General features: G+C 48.8%; 1 protein-coding gene across 2 annotated transcripts in view; it reads left to right on the top strand.

Moving 5' to 3' along the window:
- The first annotated feature begins 3,580 nt into the window (after positions 1-3,580).
- The window catches only part of ACVR1 (activin A receptor type 1), a 45,968-nt gene continuing 34,990 nt past the window's right edge, over positions 3,581-14,558 (top strand). Inside the window, exon 1 of one of the 2 annotated variants that reach the window (XM_035331846.1) lies at positions 3,581-3,586. In XM_035331846.1, the coding sequence (XP_035187737.1) occupies positions 3,581-3,586 (6 nt within the window). Of the gene's footprint in view, positions 3,587-7,640; positions 7,647-14,558 lie in introns of those variants that run through there. The other variant, XM_035331847.1, reaches the window with a different exon arrangement.

Below are 14,558 nucleotides of genomic sequence, written 5' to 3'. Positions count from 1 at the left end.
TTTCCAGTACAGATCAGATTTTTGAAGCATTTTCATGCATTTATTTGATAAGTTACTCTCCTGCATTGCCTCCTATTACAGTAAGATGTAAGCTGTAAAACCTAGAAACTGGAGTTCCTGGGCGTTACAGCGGAGGCATGGGGCTGTTCTGGGCTGTGCAGTGAGATGTACACGGGGCAGTACAAAGCAGACTTCCCTGAATAGCTGTGACTTGGGCTGCTCTTTCATGTGAGCTGCTGTTTAGGTCCTGCTCCCTCCCGTGCTGTGTACCTTCTTTGCAATGTGCTCGTGCTTTTTTGCTGCCTCTTGCCCCGTGTGCTTGTTGAGACCCTTTTGCTCGAACTGTTGGTTGGGGCAAGCACCTGTGGGCGCTGCCCATGCCCATTACTGCCCACCAGCACAGCATGCTCTCAGTAACAGTAAAAAGTTGTATTCTTACCTTCTATCCCCTCTTCTTAGTAACAGAATGTCTTTTTGCATGGGAAGTGGCCTTTAATGTCTGTATTTAGTTAGTATTATTGATATGTTCACTTATGTTGAACAGTAATTAAAGTTTTGGCAGAGAGGAACAAAATACAAGTGGAAAACCAGACGTAAAATCTTATCGGGAGTGCTGCATGGTCTGTGGATTTATCCAGTGTCAGCTGAGGAGGGAGGGCTGGGGTTTTGAAGTGCTGTGAAATAACGACTTACTGCTATTTATGCATTTCTAAGAATAAGATTGAGTTTGAGGGAGGAGGTAGGGATGAAATGGAATGAAGTCCTGAAGGAGTGTGGCAGTACCACAGGGAGCTTTACCAGCCTAGGAGGGAGCTTCTGTAAAGCCAGCGTGGAGTAACACCACCCTGGCATTGTGGTGTGGAGAGCTGGAACAGCCTAGGAAGGATGGAAATGCTCCGTACGGTGCTATAATAATTCTGGGCAGCGCTGCTTGCCTGAGGCAGCTCGTGCAGACTGGCTGGATTTTCGGGTGGCCAGGGATTGTTTTTACCTGTGGAGCAGTACAGACCTGCAAAGATCCCTTGCTTGTACAAATCGCCCCTCCCCAGCACTGCTAGTTTGGCAACTCTGCCGTAGGAAGGTTACCACAAAAGTACTTTGAAGCTGTGTGATTTTTTTGCAGCCCTGCTGGTGGGAGCCCCAGCGGTGCTGGTTTTGGTGCCGTGGCTCAGGGCTGGCGGTGCTGCTGGTGCCCCGTAGCACTGCGGTGGCAGCGCAGACTTCTGTGGGGGTAGAAGATGGATCTTTCGGGCAGCTTTTGCCCTTTTCTGTGCGGTTGGTGTTGGGGGAGCCAAGGCTGTGCTGATGTGACTGTGGAGCTCGTGTTCTCTGGGGTTTGTAGGCAAGAACTGCCTCATGCTCTCTGACTCACATGTGGGCCTAATGCGAGGTTATCTACCTCCAGTCGTTCAGGGATATGGCAGTTGCTGGACTTTAATGAGAGAAAACAAAGTGCAGAAATGAGATGTATGGTTTAATCACTGCTTGAGAAGGACAGCTGGAAGGTAATGCACAGTTTCAGGTCCCTCTAGACAGCTGCACGTAAGAAGTCATCCCTTATAAAGGGCTGTTATTTAAAGATCTGTTATTAAGAATTATGTTTCTTGCAGCATTGTTTTTTAAGTCTCCAAACCAGTGTTAACCTGTGTCCAGCAACACTTGCCTTCATCAAAACCCAGAACTGCATTGTTAAACACCTAGGGTCATAGCTGAAGATCACAACTGACTGGCACCTGGGCTGCGCTCTTCAGAAGGTGATAAGGAGAAAGAACAAAGGGTGTTGAACTCAGCTACAGAGGGTGGTTAGGTTGTGCCTTGCATTTGGTTATAAAAGCTATTCTAAAAAAGTGTGAGGGTGGAGGAGGAAGTCAGTTGTCTCTCCTTAGTCTTCTGCTGAAGTGCCCTGAATGAGATCCCACCCCAGCCCCCAAGCTGCTGTCTATTACACAGCTGGAGGAGTACATGTTTCAGGCACCGTTTGCTATTACCTCCCTTAACTTCTTCCTTGGATGTTAACACAAATTCAGTCTAAACCTTGTGTAAGCAAGCTGAAAATCATCTGCTATGTCGTATATGTGAGTTCAAGTAGTGTGGAAGGTAGCTGAAAGAGGTGACCAAAAGGAGCGTCTGTGCATTGGAAGGCAAATGAAAAGATAAAGATAGGGGAGTTTCCAGAAAACGGGGTGAAAATGATCTCTTTGAAAGTCTTGAAGTGAGTGAAAATGATCACAGTGACAAAGCATGGAATAAGAAGAGAAATCAAAGTGCTTTTTCTTAGTTAGATGATTCATGCCATGTCCTTTTTGTAGCCATCTGAATTTTGTTTTAATGTCCTGCTGTAAACTAGGTGTTAAGAAAATGCTGCAATGTTCTTTTTATTCAGGAAAATTCTAGGCAGAGTGGTTTCATTTGATTGTGTAAATGGTTATTCATGGAAAACAAATCGGACTGACAAATAACTTGATGCTGTAGTGGTTTGTGAGTTTCAAACTCAGCTAGCCATGGTCTTGATTATTTTTCTTTTGGGATTCCGAGAAATATTACTTGATCTTTTCTGAAAAATGCTGGCAGGACAAAAGTCCCTTCCATCAGCAAACAGTAAGATGTGCTAGAGCTTTGACCAAATGAGAGCAATCTTATCCACGTCCATGGCAAATGCTGCACAAACGCGAGGTAAATGACTGTCCCACAGATGGGCAGGGGTGACTGCTCTGACGAGCTCAAACTGTCAAATAAGTTCACGTTGTTCAGGAAATTCTGGGAGTTATGGAGATGTTTTCGTAACTTTTGTGTTTATTCATACAATGGATACAGATGGCTGATATGCTTAAGGCAGCGATGGGAAATGTGCACCCTTGGCTGTAGCTGGCCTGTTGTGCTGAGCGGCGTGTAGCTGTGCGCGGACGCGGGTGGTGCTGGGGCTCCCGAGTTACCCGTGTTACCCCGTCCTTCCTTCGAGGGGGAAAATGGATGTGGAAGTCAGTGGGTGCCCTGGGAACAGCCGACAGCTGCTGTAAAGCACAGGTCTGTTAAACCCATACTGATTTCTGAAGTGTTGCATAGAGTTTTTTTTTTTTTTTTGTGGGCGTTTGGTAGCAAATCAGCATTTGAGTGCATGCCGTTGCTGCTTCCCGAAGTTGACTGAAGTTGGCAGGAGATGTCTGTCTGAAGCTGATCTCGTTGCTGTGAGATTCTGCTGAAATGGCTGTACGGTGCAGCGGTCGGCGCTCCGTCCTTCCCCTTGCTGAACGGCATCCATCACGTCGCTGTCAGCTAGGAGCTATTTTAATTGGTTTCCACTCAGCATTAGGTTAAAACTCCGCTGGATGTAGAAATTCCCAGCATATATTTTGTTTGTTCCTGAAACCACATACTTTGGCCTGCCTTGGTGGTTCACATTCACTTAATGCGATTGTCAGCTGAAAAAAATACGGGATTTGGCAGCGCTTCAGCAGCACGGCAGCTTCCTGCAGCCCGCTCCTCGGGGAGGCCTGCCGCTTGGAGGTGAGCGGGCCTTCCCTGGTCACGGCTGCTGCTGAGCAGGAAGGGGAGAGAAGGAAGCGCAGCCCTGCACCCGCCGATGGGGCTGGGTGTTGGGGTCCCGCCGGGGTCCTGCCATCGGGACGGTGCCACTGGTGGCTGGAGGCAGCCGCCACGGCCCCTCCGGCTCAGGGCGAGCGCTGCGCCCCCGCGGCCTGCTGCGGGGAGCCCGGCCCGACCCGCCTCCCGTGGCGAGCCCTGAGTCCCCGGTCCTGGGCGCGCCGGCTGGTTAGAGAGTAACCAGCAGCCGTGGCTTGTTAATTAACTACTGAGAGTTAAATAAATGTTGTTGGAAAAACTAGTCTGTGTTTGTTTGGCATGTCTTCTTCCAGAAAAGGCTGGTGCTAGTTGGTACATGCTTAACTCCTGTGCGTGTCTGCAGCCTGGCTTTCTGTTTTTTCTCTATATTGATTTTCATGATCCGTTGAATGTGATCTAAGCAGAAAGCACACTTTACCAGGCAGCTGTCTCCAGTGTCACTTAAGTGGGACATACATGTATGCTGCAATGGCGCCAGTATTTTTTCCATTACTTTATCAAGTAACACACACCAGTAACATTTCTTTGTTTAATTTCCTTCTCTAGGTCACTGGTATGTCACCTTTCTTTTGTTTAAAGAGCTATGGTAAATTCTTACTCTAAACTTTCATATCAGTTTTGTTCCTGTTATTTTTCTGATAATCCTTTTTGAGGTTATTTTGAAGTGGAAAAGGTTTTACATTGTGCTGTCTGTGTGAGGGACGTTTTCTTTCCTCCCAGCAGGGCTGTTTTGGAAGGTACGTATGGGAAACTTGGATAAAAGCAGAAGCATGTAATGCTCTGGAAACTGATGTGTAGCTTTTTCCAGTTTTAATCTGTCTCCCTTCTTTGTACGGCAAGCTGAAGTTCCAGATGTTGTTTTGGCTTGGAGATAGTGAATGGAGGAGAAAAAAATAAGCATTCTTAATGTTAACAGAGTCAGACTGGCTGGTTCTGTACTGACAGGAAAATGGAGAGATAAAAACTCCATTAATGGTGCATGCACTGCCTAAGTAGCCAATAAAACAATGCTGTCTTCACTGGAAATAAGTCCCAGATTGGCAGTGATCAGTGCCAACTGTGAGAGGAGACAGCTGCAGAGACTGAAGTATTAAAGGAGAACTAAACATTAACTTGCTTGGATAGCGGCGGGGTTTGTTAGGGTGTGCAGCTCTTTTTATTTTTCCCCAGTTAAAAGTTAATTCTTAGTCCCCTTCCTTCTCTGCCAACGCGCCGTGGTCCTGCCTGCTCACCTCCTGCAGCGTGCGAGGTGGCGAGTGCCTGGGGGCGGCAGGCTGGGCTGAAGTGACCGCGGTAAATCCCGACTCCGCGTACGCTTCTGGGGGCGGGTGGTCTCATGGCCCCTGTGGCTCCCGTCCTGGGCACCCGTGTGGTTCGGGAAGCGCTCTGCTCGCTGTGGGGTGGTTTGGGCCTGCACGCGCTGTGCTCCAGCGGCACCAGCCTGGAGCTGTGCTGAGCAAAGCTGCTGAGGTGCTAACTGGGTACGGGCGGTGGCCAGGAGTGCAGCCTCCTGTGCTGGCCTGCACGCCTCGCGTGGTGCTCTGCTGGCCTTCCGTGGGGTCAGGGTAAGTGCATAAGTGTGTCCCTGTCTCCTCAACTCGCTCCTTCTGTCATGCTTATGTTGAAAATGTATGAGCAGTTTGTTTTTTAAATGACTGCTCCAGTTCTGCTAATTTCTTCCTTAAGAAAAAAAAAAATAATAATCCATTGCTGAAACTAGAAAACAGAAGTCTCTGGTCAGTGGGCAGCTTCCCCTGTTGTCTGCCCCTTCAAGTGTGGTTCAGATGTCCTTCAGTCTTTCATACCTCGGTGAGCAGCCACCATAAGAGTGCCGAGGTGACTTAAGCTGTTTAACACCATAAAGCTGAAGTTCCTCGTGCTTGTGCTGACTCACTGAAGTTACGGCGGTGTCTGAAGTCATGTCTGTGTGTGCTGCCTGGCATCGGGATGACTCGTCCACGCCACAATTTGTGTGCTTTGCTGAGACAAGGACTTGTTTTTGTGCAGTGGTGGGTGTGGAGGGAACTGGTGTGTGTCGGTGTAAGCCTTACAGACGGTTGGTGTGCGTGCAGTCGTAGCCAGCTGGATGCGTGCATTAACACAGGCTAGGATTGTCATGATTTGGCCCGTTTTGCCTTGGTTTTGCCCCAGCAGTAGGAGTCTGTGCCTGGAGCTGGTTAGCCGAGTGGCTGTGACTGTGCAAGTGCTGCCTGGTGCCACAGGAGCTCTGTCCTTGGAAACCCTGCAGGAGTGGGATGCAGGAATTGCTTCAGAATAAGCAGGCTGTGGCAAATGTTTGCAGGAGATGTGGAAGATGCAGAAAGACTGCCTGGGTCTAGGAGGCTCTGCCGTCTACCTTTGTGCGGCTCTGCATTCCTCCGCTCGGCTGCCCGGAGGCAGTGGTGGGGTGTCTCGCTCATGTGGTTCGTGATTCAAGCCAAGCCCAGATGTTTTCGTGCCCGGTCTGGCCTATTTTCTGAGAATAGCTTCAGATCCCTCAGTCCATTTTGTTGTGGTTTCCTTAGCGTCTAGTCCAGCTACGCTGGGATGGTTCCTGGCATAAATGAACGCTCATAGGCAGGCATTGCAGCGATGCTTCACCTCCACAGCCGTGTTCCTGCAGCCTGCAGAGCTCTCATAACTAGACCTGTGCTGCTGGGAACCTGAGACTTTTCTGTGGTTTTCTTTGAGTGGGAAGCTTTGCAGTGTGAAATTCAGTCTGTTTTATGGCCAGGAGATAGGTGAAAAGTGGATGGGTTCCCGTGGAGGTAGGTCTGGCCTTGCTGATGACTGACTTGACCCATCCTTTGCATTTCCACAGACCTAAGGAGATGGCAACCTTCTGATACCGATTGTTGGACCTCTTCATCGATATTACCAGCTGCACTGGGGTGTTGATAGAGTAACTATCCAGGGCATCCAGAATCTCGTTCATTGTAGCTTTGGAAATGCTGTTTATGGGAGCAGTTTGCTTGGAAGTTTTTCTGGGTGAAGTATATTCACCCCTATGACTCACGTACTGTCACCTCTGAGAAAAATGGATTTATATCTAATTCTTCTTGGCACTGGAAAAAAAAAAAGTTCTGTGGTCACCCTCTGTATGAAAGATGCTTCTCTCGTATTGGATTCAGAATGGTCTCTTAATCCATCGTGTCCCATTTCGTGAGGTGAGCTCTTGACTCAGAGCAGCCGTGGGCCCTTCCTCTCTGCAGAAGTGGGTGAAGGTTCTCCCTGACTTGCATTCAGTCTGTTACAATTCACAATGATCATGAACGGACCCTCTATGTTGAGATTTTGAGCCTTGGGAATTGCCAGTGGATGTATGTTACAAGCTCGCTTTGATCAAGAGAGTGCAGCTTAGTTTGTGTGATCACAGATGAGTGACTTCTTGATGGTCTTTCATTCAGAAATCCAAGGCTGCGCTTGCCTGTGAAGAGAAATTTAGCTTGCATTTTACTCCAGACTTAGAGTTTGCAGCTAGAAGTATGTGCAAGGTCAGTCCCAGTAATTTCGCTGTTGAATAGTAATTTGATTGATTACTTCTGGCATCTCTCAACAACAATTAAAATGAAAGTCTGAGTAAATGTATGGAACAGTTTTCTGAAAATACACAAGTACAGTCAGGTTTGACAAGGCCATGTGGGATTCATGAATTTGAAAGCTTATAGCTAAATAGCTGAAAAGGGAAGACACTGCACAGAGCTCCGGTAAGAAGAGTCAGAACTGTAGGTATTTAGAATAAACTTGTAGGGAGCAGTGACAAGATGCCTGATTATTAGACCGAGGGTTGTGTGCTATGGCAATGATGAATGTCTGTTGGGACTGTGAAAAGATAATTCCTTTTACCAGGAGGGACAGAGATGTTTGCCTGTAAGATCAAGAGGAGTGTGGCTACAATGGTAATTAAGGAATGTCAGGAGATAGTAATTTGGAAAGAAAAGAAGGTCTGGACTGGAGATCGACTCAGGCTCTTTTGGCATACAGGTCTGGATGGTAGCTGGATTAGTGTTTGTAGGCAAGGCCAGCACAGGTGAGACTTGAGGAGCAGAGGTGGAGACATGGTGGAGGTTGCAGAGCCTTACGGAACCTTGGGTGAGAAAGGAGGACAGCTTCCAGGATGCACGGAGGCAGCAGGAGCAGAGCAAGATGGAGTCGTGCTGAGCAAAGGGTAATGCTGTAGTATGAACATCACCAATAAAATCATTAGTAACCAGGTTAGTGTCACTGCTCGGGGATGGACAGGGATCTCGTTGGAGAGTTCTTAGATGGCGAGAAGAATAAAGCTGCTCGCTATGAGTTCCTTAAACTCATCTTTGGGTTGGTTCATTGTGAAGCAATGGGTGACACCCCCAGTCACGTTTCTAGATGTAATGAAGTTCTGTATGCCTCTGTGAGGTGTTGTCCTGCTTGTACGTCACTGGAAGCAGGAGAGTTGCTGGGGCAGAAGCTCAGGTGGTCTTTGGGCTGGTGCATGTCCCTGGTACGGCTCTGCTTTGAAGCAGGAAGATAGACCACTGTGCCTGTAGTGTAATCTGATCTTTGTACTTTGTGTTGAAGAACAGAAGAAAATGGCTCTGGCCTGTCCAAACAGGCAAGACCAAATTGTAGAACAATATTGCTAAAACTCCGTGGTGGTGTAATATAATCTCTGAAGAATTCTGCTTTCTCATGTAGCAGGGTGTTTCCTCCTTTCTGGACTGCTAATTACATTCAGCTTTTTGGACTCCAGAAGTAATAGTTAATGAAAGAATCTGATGAAACAAAAGGCTGCTCAGCAACACGTGCCTATGGAGTGTTAGGAACTTCTGTTCTCACTCTGACTGCTCTAAAAATATTTTCTTAATTTGTATCTGGCTTCCTTTGGCTCGCTGATATCTTGGCGTAGTTAAGCTTTAAAGTGTGTGCAAAACATCCACCTGACTTTTTCATGTTCCTTGGCCTTCCCTGCCTGTGGCAGCCCATTGCTCCTGAAGAACTGCTGTGTAGTCCATCAGGGCGAGCTGGAGGTGTGAAGATCCCTGCCCTGAGCCCTTCCCTGCTCCGTGCCTGGCCATCGAGCAGGGCTGTCCTGCTCGGCACCGGCTGTGGGGTGCCCTGCTGACCTGCTGGTTTTTATGGGTTTGGTGGCTTCATGCTAGTGAACAGCTCTATATTTGCTGGGTCTAGCTGCAGTTATTCTGCCACAGCAATTAAATGGATTAAAAATATATCTTTTTTTTCAGCTGAATTGTGTCAAAATACCATGAGTTTCATTCTGGTTAGGATGCTTGGGCTAAGGGTCATAAGTAGAGTTCTTGTGTTGACATTGCAGACAATGTGGAAGTAGTTGTGGAGGTTCAGATCTACCCAGGCAGGCAGTCCGGGCTGGGATCGTTGCTGTCGGATGAGGTTCCTTACTGGGGGCGAAACACCGAAATAGATAAGGGGTCACCGAGGGACCACAGTGCGAGAGCTCCGCTGCATTCCTTGAATTCCCTTACTTGGTGTTTGGCTCTTAAATGATCCAGCCTGATAACATCAGAGGCTGAAAATAAAAGGCATTTGCACCTTTTAAAGTCCCTGCGTATGTGAAGGCAGAACTAGCCCGCAGTGAGACACCGCTTAATACATCTGGAGGATTCAGACTGCATTTTCTTCTGGCTGGGCTTGCCAGAGTGAGAGGTGATCATTAAATGCTGCTCACGTTATATAATCAGGCCCTAGCTACTACACTAAAATAAACCAAAACATGGTAACAGCCCAAGACTAAGATGTGTATTTAAAACTTGGGGGTGGGAGGGAGGAAAACAAACCAAGCTGCTGTGACTTGGGGGGGGGAAGGACTTTCCTTGCTGAGTCCAGAGCTAAAGACTTGTTTTCAGAAATGTTTTATGTTGGTTGAAGTGTTCAGAAAGAAACTTCTGATAGGCAATATGATAATATTAAAAGTTAATAAAAAGATTTTTAAAGTCCTGCTCTTCCTTTAATAGTTGTTGATTTTTATCTATGCTTCAACTTCAACATTCTTTTTTTTTTTTTTGGTGAAATTATAACGTAATTCTGGAAGTTAAAAACAAAGTGCAGATCAGGGCTGTGTGGGAATATTTGGTGTCACAACAGTGTACACAAACCATGACACAGCCTTGGACTGCTCTAGGGCTAGGGACTTGACATAAGTGCGGTGGTTTTAATGCCTGGTTTCAGTCCAGCATGGTGATGAAGCATTTGACCGTATGGTAAAGCTGCAGTGTAGAGATACTTTTGCTATCATGCTGATGTTTTGAAACTTTCCCAGAGTTCATCAGAGTTGTTCAGGCTTTTGAGAGCAAAATGTCATTTAAAGGGAACCTATTTATCATAGAATTATAGAATGGCTCGGGTTGGAAGGGACCTCAGAGATCATGGAGTTCCAACCCCCTGGCATAGGCAGGGATGCCACCCACTAGATCAGGGCCCCATCTAACCTGGCCATGAACACCTCCAGGGATGGGGCATCCACAGCCTCTCTGGGCAACCCGTTCCAGTGCCTCACCACCCATACAGCAAAGAATTTCCTCCTAACCTCTAATCTAAATCTCACTTTTTTTTAGTTTAAAACCATTCTCCCTTCTCCTGTCATTATCTGAGCATAAAGCTGCTCTCCATCTTTTTTATAGGTCCCCTTTTGCAATTAAGTCACCTGGAGCCTTCTCTTCTGTAGGCTGAGCAGCCCCACCTCTCTCAGCCCTTCTTCACACAGAGGTGCTCCAGCCCTCTGAGCATCTTTGTGACCTCCTCTGGCCCTGCTCTAACAGCCCCACACCCTTCTAGTGCTGGGTCCCCAGACCTGGATGCAGGACTCCAAGTGGGGCCTCGCGAGGGCAGAGCAGAGGGGCACAATCCCCCCCCTCCCCTGCTGCCCACCTCTCTGGTGATGCAGCTCAGGACACAGTTGGTCTCTGGGCTGCTGGCACACACTGCTGGCTCATGTCAAGCTTTTTGTCCACCAGAACCCCCAGGGCTGCTCTCAGGGAGTTCTCCTAGGCTGTACTCACGTCTGGGATTGCCCTGGCCCATGTGCAGCACCCTGAAGTTGGCCTTGTTGAACCTCCTTGGGTTCACGTGGGCCCCCTCCTGCAGCCTGTTGCAGTCCCTCTGGGTGGCTGTTTGTACCTTCTGGAGTATTTGTACCTGCTCAGGCAGGAGAGCAGGCTGTCTGCAGGGCTTTGGATCCAGTCCGGAGGGAGCTGGCAGCTGGGTGGTGAAAGGAAAGTGAAAGTGAACAACAGGCACGGAACTTGGTTTCAGCCTAAAAGCAGCACAAAACAAACAAAGCCCTGGAGTGATGTTCTGAGTGCCTTTATTTGGCAGATTGTTATCTTTGCTCAAAGTCTGTTTTATTTGGAGAGCTGGGGAGTGATTGTGGAGAGCTCCCTTCGGTCTCCTTCTCTCGCAGGGACCCGAGGAGCGTTTTCATGGTGACCCCAAACCAGCCTGTGGCTCCACTGCCACGGGAGCTGCCTGCTCCCACCTCGTGCCGGTGTCTGGGCTGCCGGTCCTTGGCAGTGAGCTGCGCTGGGGGAGCACAGCTGGGGGGACCAGGGGTCCCAGGCAGCTCACCCCATGGCCTTGCAGTCAGGAGGGAAGGGCAGGAGCGTGGTCAGTGACGGCAGCGAGCCGAGGACAGGGCTGCAGGGCTGGTCTTGGCTCCCCTGCCTTACGCTGGTCCCAGCCGGTTGTGAAACCATACCCTGCTCAAACTTGACTTTGATCTTGTGTTGAAGCGCATGCCCCTTCTGTGCAGGTAAGAATTAAGCTTGGTGTTTCTGCCCATACCTCTAGTTTCTGTCATCTGTCAAGGCAAACACACCCCGAATGGGAGGTGTTTGGTAGTGCATCTGAAATGCCTGCAAGCTGTGAAAGTATGTTTCTCCTGAACTCTTTTGTCACATGCTGCATGGATAAAATCTTCATTACAAAGTGTTTTCTGCTGGGTGAAAGCAGGCCAAGTCTTAAAGAGGTCGACTTCGAATAATCTAAAAGCAAGTAGCTGTCAGTGTGCGTATTTTTAAGGATATGGAAACAGTTTTTACATACAACTTCTGATAACTCCCCAGCTGAAAATACTTGTTTGGATCTTGTGCACAGCTTTTGTGGATAAATCCTGGGTTTGTGTCCAGGATGGAGAAAGTTTTATAACTTAAAGTTCTGTGCTGAGATCCGACAGCAGATACTGGCTACTGAGAAAGAACGGTTCTGGTGGGAGAAGCACTGTTTGTAGCAAGATTTGAAAGGCCGGTATTTTTCTTGCCTCTTGTGCCCAAGGTCCTGGCACAAATTAAGCTGCCAGATGTTAATGGAAATGGTTCGATTTGTGTGGGCATTTGGAACGGCCTCACCACAGTGAGTGGTGCCCAAGGTGGTCTGTAATTCTCAATTGTTTTTAACAGTGCAAATGTCCGTGAAAATTTCCACTGCACACTACAAAACAGCCTTTTCCTTGGCACTTGCAGAGCGCAGATTGCAGAACGTAGTGCTCCCCTCTAGCAGCAGACGTGTTCCATGTAATACCTGTGCAGCAATAAAATGTGTGTAGTATAATCAAACATCTTTGTCTAATGCTCAGGGTGCTTAACGAGCTTTTGAAATACACGAGAAGCAACAATAGCAGGTGTATGTGACATGCATGTCTCAGATCAATACCTGCCTGATGTCTCAGACATGGAGATGAAGCTACGGCATGCTTGGCTGTCTCATGAAATTGCTCACAAATGCACGCTTGCTGTTTGCCGGCATAAACGAGCCCACGTGCAGTTGGCCCTTTGCACATATGGGACCGTACCGAACTTGCAGGGTGCTCCCAGCAATGCCGTGCCCGGTGAGCCAGGAGCAGTGCCTTCCTCAGGGAGGACTCCTGGGGATGCTCCTCCTGCAGGCCCTGCAGCGGGAGGCTTATCCGTGGAGCAGTGTTAATCCTGATAGCTGCCTGCTGGAGAACTTATTTACCTGCCAGGCAGCAAGTGATGGGGAAAGACACACGTGTGACTTCAGAGGCAGCAGTCAGCAGTGATACACGTTGGGACTTCCAGATCGATACAAAAACACCTGTGATTGTGATCGCAGAGTAAGCCCTTCCCTGTCGGCTGCCTCCGATACCCACGTGGGTGCAGTGTCTGCCCGCAGCCAGGGCCTTAATGACAGGCCTCTTTCCCTAATGGCTCCCTCACCCCCCCAGGAGTTTCACGGCCCACACGCAGGGGTGCGATCCCACCTACTCACCAGCTGACCTGTGTGGGGATCTGGGCTTGGGGCTTGGGCTCTTTGTGCCCCTTGTGCGCCCTGGGCCGCCCTGCTCGTTCCTGGGCTACCCCTGCTCTGGGCACGGCGAGCTCTGCCTTCCCCTCGCGCTGGAGCAGTGGGTATTGGTGTGACCTGGGCCTTTGTCAGCCGCTCACCCAGCCGCTGGACAAAGCTGCAGCAGCAGCACCTCTTCCTGTCCTCCTTTCACATGGCAGCGAAGGCTTCCGTGCTTCTGGCCTGCTTTTGCCTAGGTAAGATATTTTCTACTCTTAGATCCCCCCCCCCCCCCGACATTGTGCATGTACAGCATGGGACAACAAGTTAGAAACAATTTCTGCAATGGGAACGTCAGCTGAAGGCAGTGGGTGACAGCACAGGCAGCAAATGTATTCTTAGTGCATATGCCAGGAGGGAGACTAGCAGGATTTTATTTCTGTAAGTTACTCTCATGCTTGGTTACGTCCTCCTTTTAAAAAGCTAGGGAGTGGTTGTGCATGGGGATGTTCAGAGCTGTGCCTTCCTAAGAAGGAGCTTGTAACTTTCACTGATGCTTTACACCGTACGGTTCGCCTCCTGTCGATTTTACTTGTATTCAGCAGTGCCAGGGCTTTGTGCTGCATACGATGGGGGTAGGGGGATCAGCACCTTGCGTGCTTCGCGGCCTGCAGTTTGTGGCCGTTTGAAGCACTTAGCCTCTCGAGGCGGCAGTCCTTTGTGAAGTTCCTTGAGCTGTGGCGTACCGATGTGTGCCCCGTGTACTTGCAGGGGGGTGCCAGGCGGAGTTCGTGGCTGAATTTTCATCTTGCTGCATTTTGGCAAGGAAGGAGCGCCCACGTCCGCCAGCCTCTGACGCTAGGAGGGCCTTTATGTGCTGCTCTGAGGCAGCTTGTTCGTTCGTGTGAGCTTCAATTCAAACAACCAAACGTGAATTATCACTTTTCAACGCACATCTTTCCTTTTAAAGATGTGGCTGTTGATGAGCTTAGCTTGTGTGTGGCTACTGTGGATGGTAGAATTACAACCCAGCTTTGTGGATGTTTTCTTTTGATAATAATCTGGCGAGGTACATGCAAAATATGTACAGCCCTTGGGCTCTTGGCCAGGTGCCACCAGGACTGTCAGTGATAGTGTGGGTGCTTCTGATCTCATCAGAGAAGTCTGAACTCCTCTAATCGTTTGTGTTCCCATGTCTGTGTCATATTAAGATGAAATGCAATCTGAAATTTCTTCTCTAATTGGACTTGCTCTCTCGTCTGGCGCGTTCTTTGCTCTGTCAGGGAGGTGGTGTCAGCGACCAAACGCAGTCTCCAGCAGCCCATGTCAGTGTTTTCTGCCCCAGCTCCGTGTCCTGGGGCTGCCTCCTCTGCCATGCTGGGCCATGGAGCAGTGTCTGGGGAGGAGACAAGTGGTCGTCTTAGGAAGGAAAGAGGAAGGGATACGTGTTCGCTGTGGAACTGGAAAAGGCGTGGGGAACAGAGTTTTCAGAGCAGATTCTCTAAAGTTTAGGGACTTGATGAATAGAAACCAAGAATTCTGTCAGTTCTTGAACCTACAAGAATTAGTTGTGCATCTGTATGTAAACTGGGTAGTCTTAACTGCATGTTTTCTGACATATTCCTGAAAAGTTTACTTCATCTTTTCTTAGGAATTCAGAGCTGGCTTCAGAGTTCAGCAGGTGTTTGGGCATCTGTTAGCTGCCGCTTTAAAAGTGGCTCTCTATT

The sequence above is a fragment of the Oxyura jamaicensis genome, chromosome 7, assembly GCF_011077185.1.
Source record: "Oxyura jamaicensis isolate SHBP4307 breed ruddy duck chromosome 7, BPBGC_Ojam_1.0, whole genome shotgun sequence".
NCBI lineage: Eukaryota > Metazoa > Chordata > Aves > Anseriformes > Anatidae > Oxyura > Oxyura jamaicensis.
This window is presented reverse-complemented; position numbering and strand designations above follow the sequence as displayed.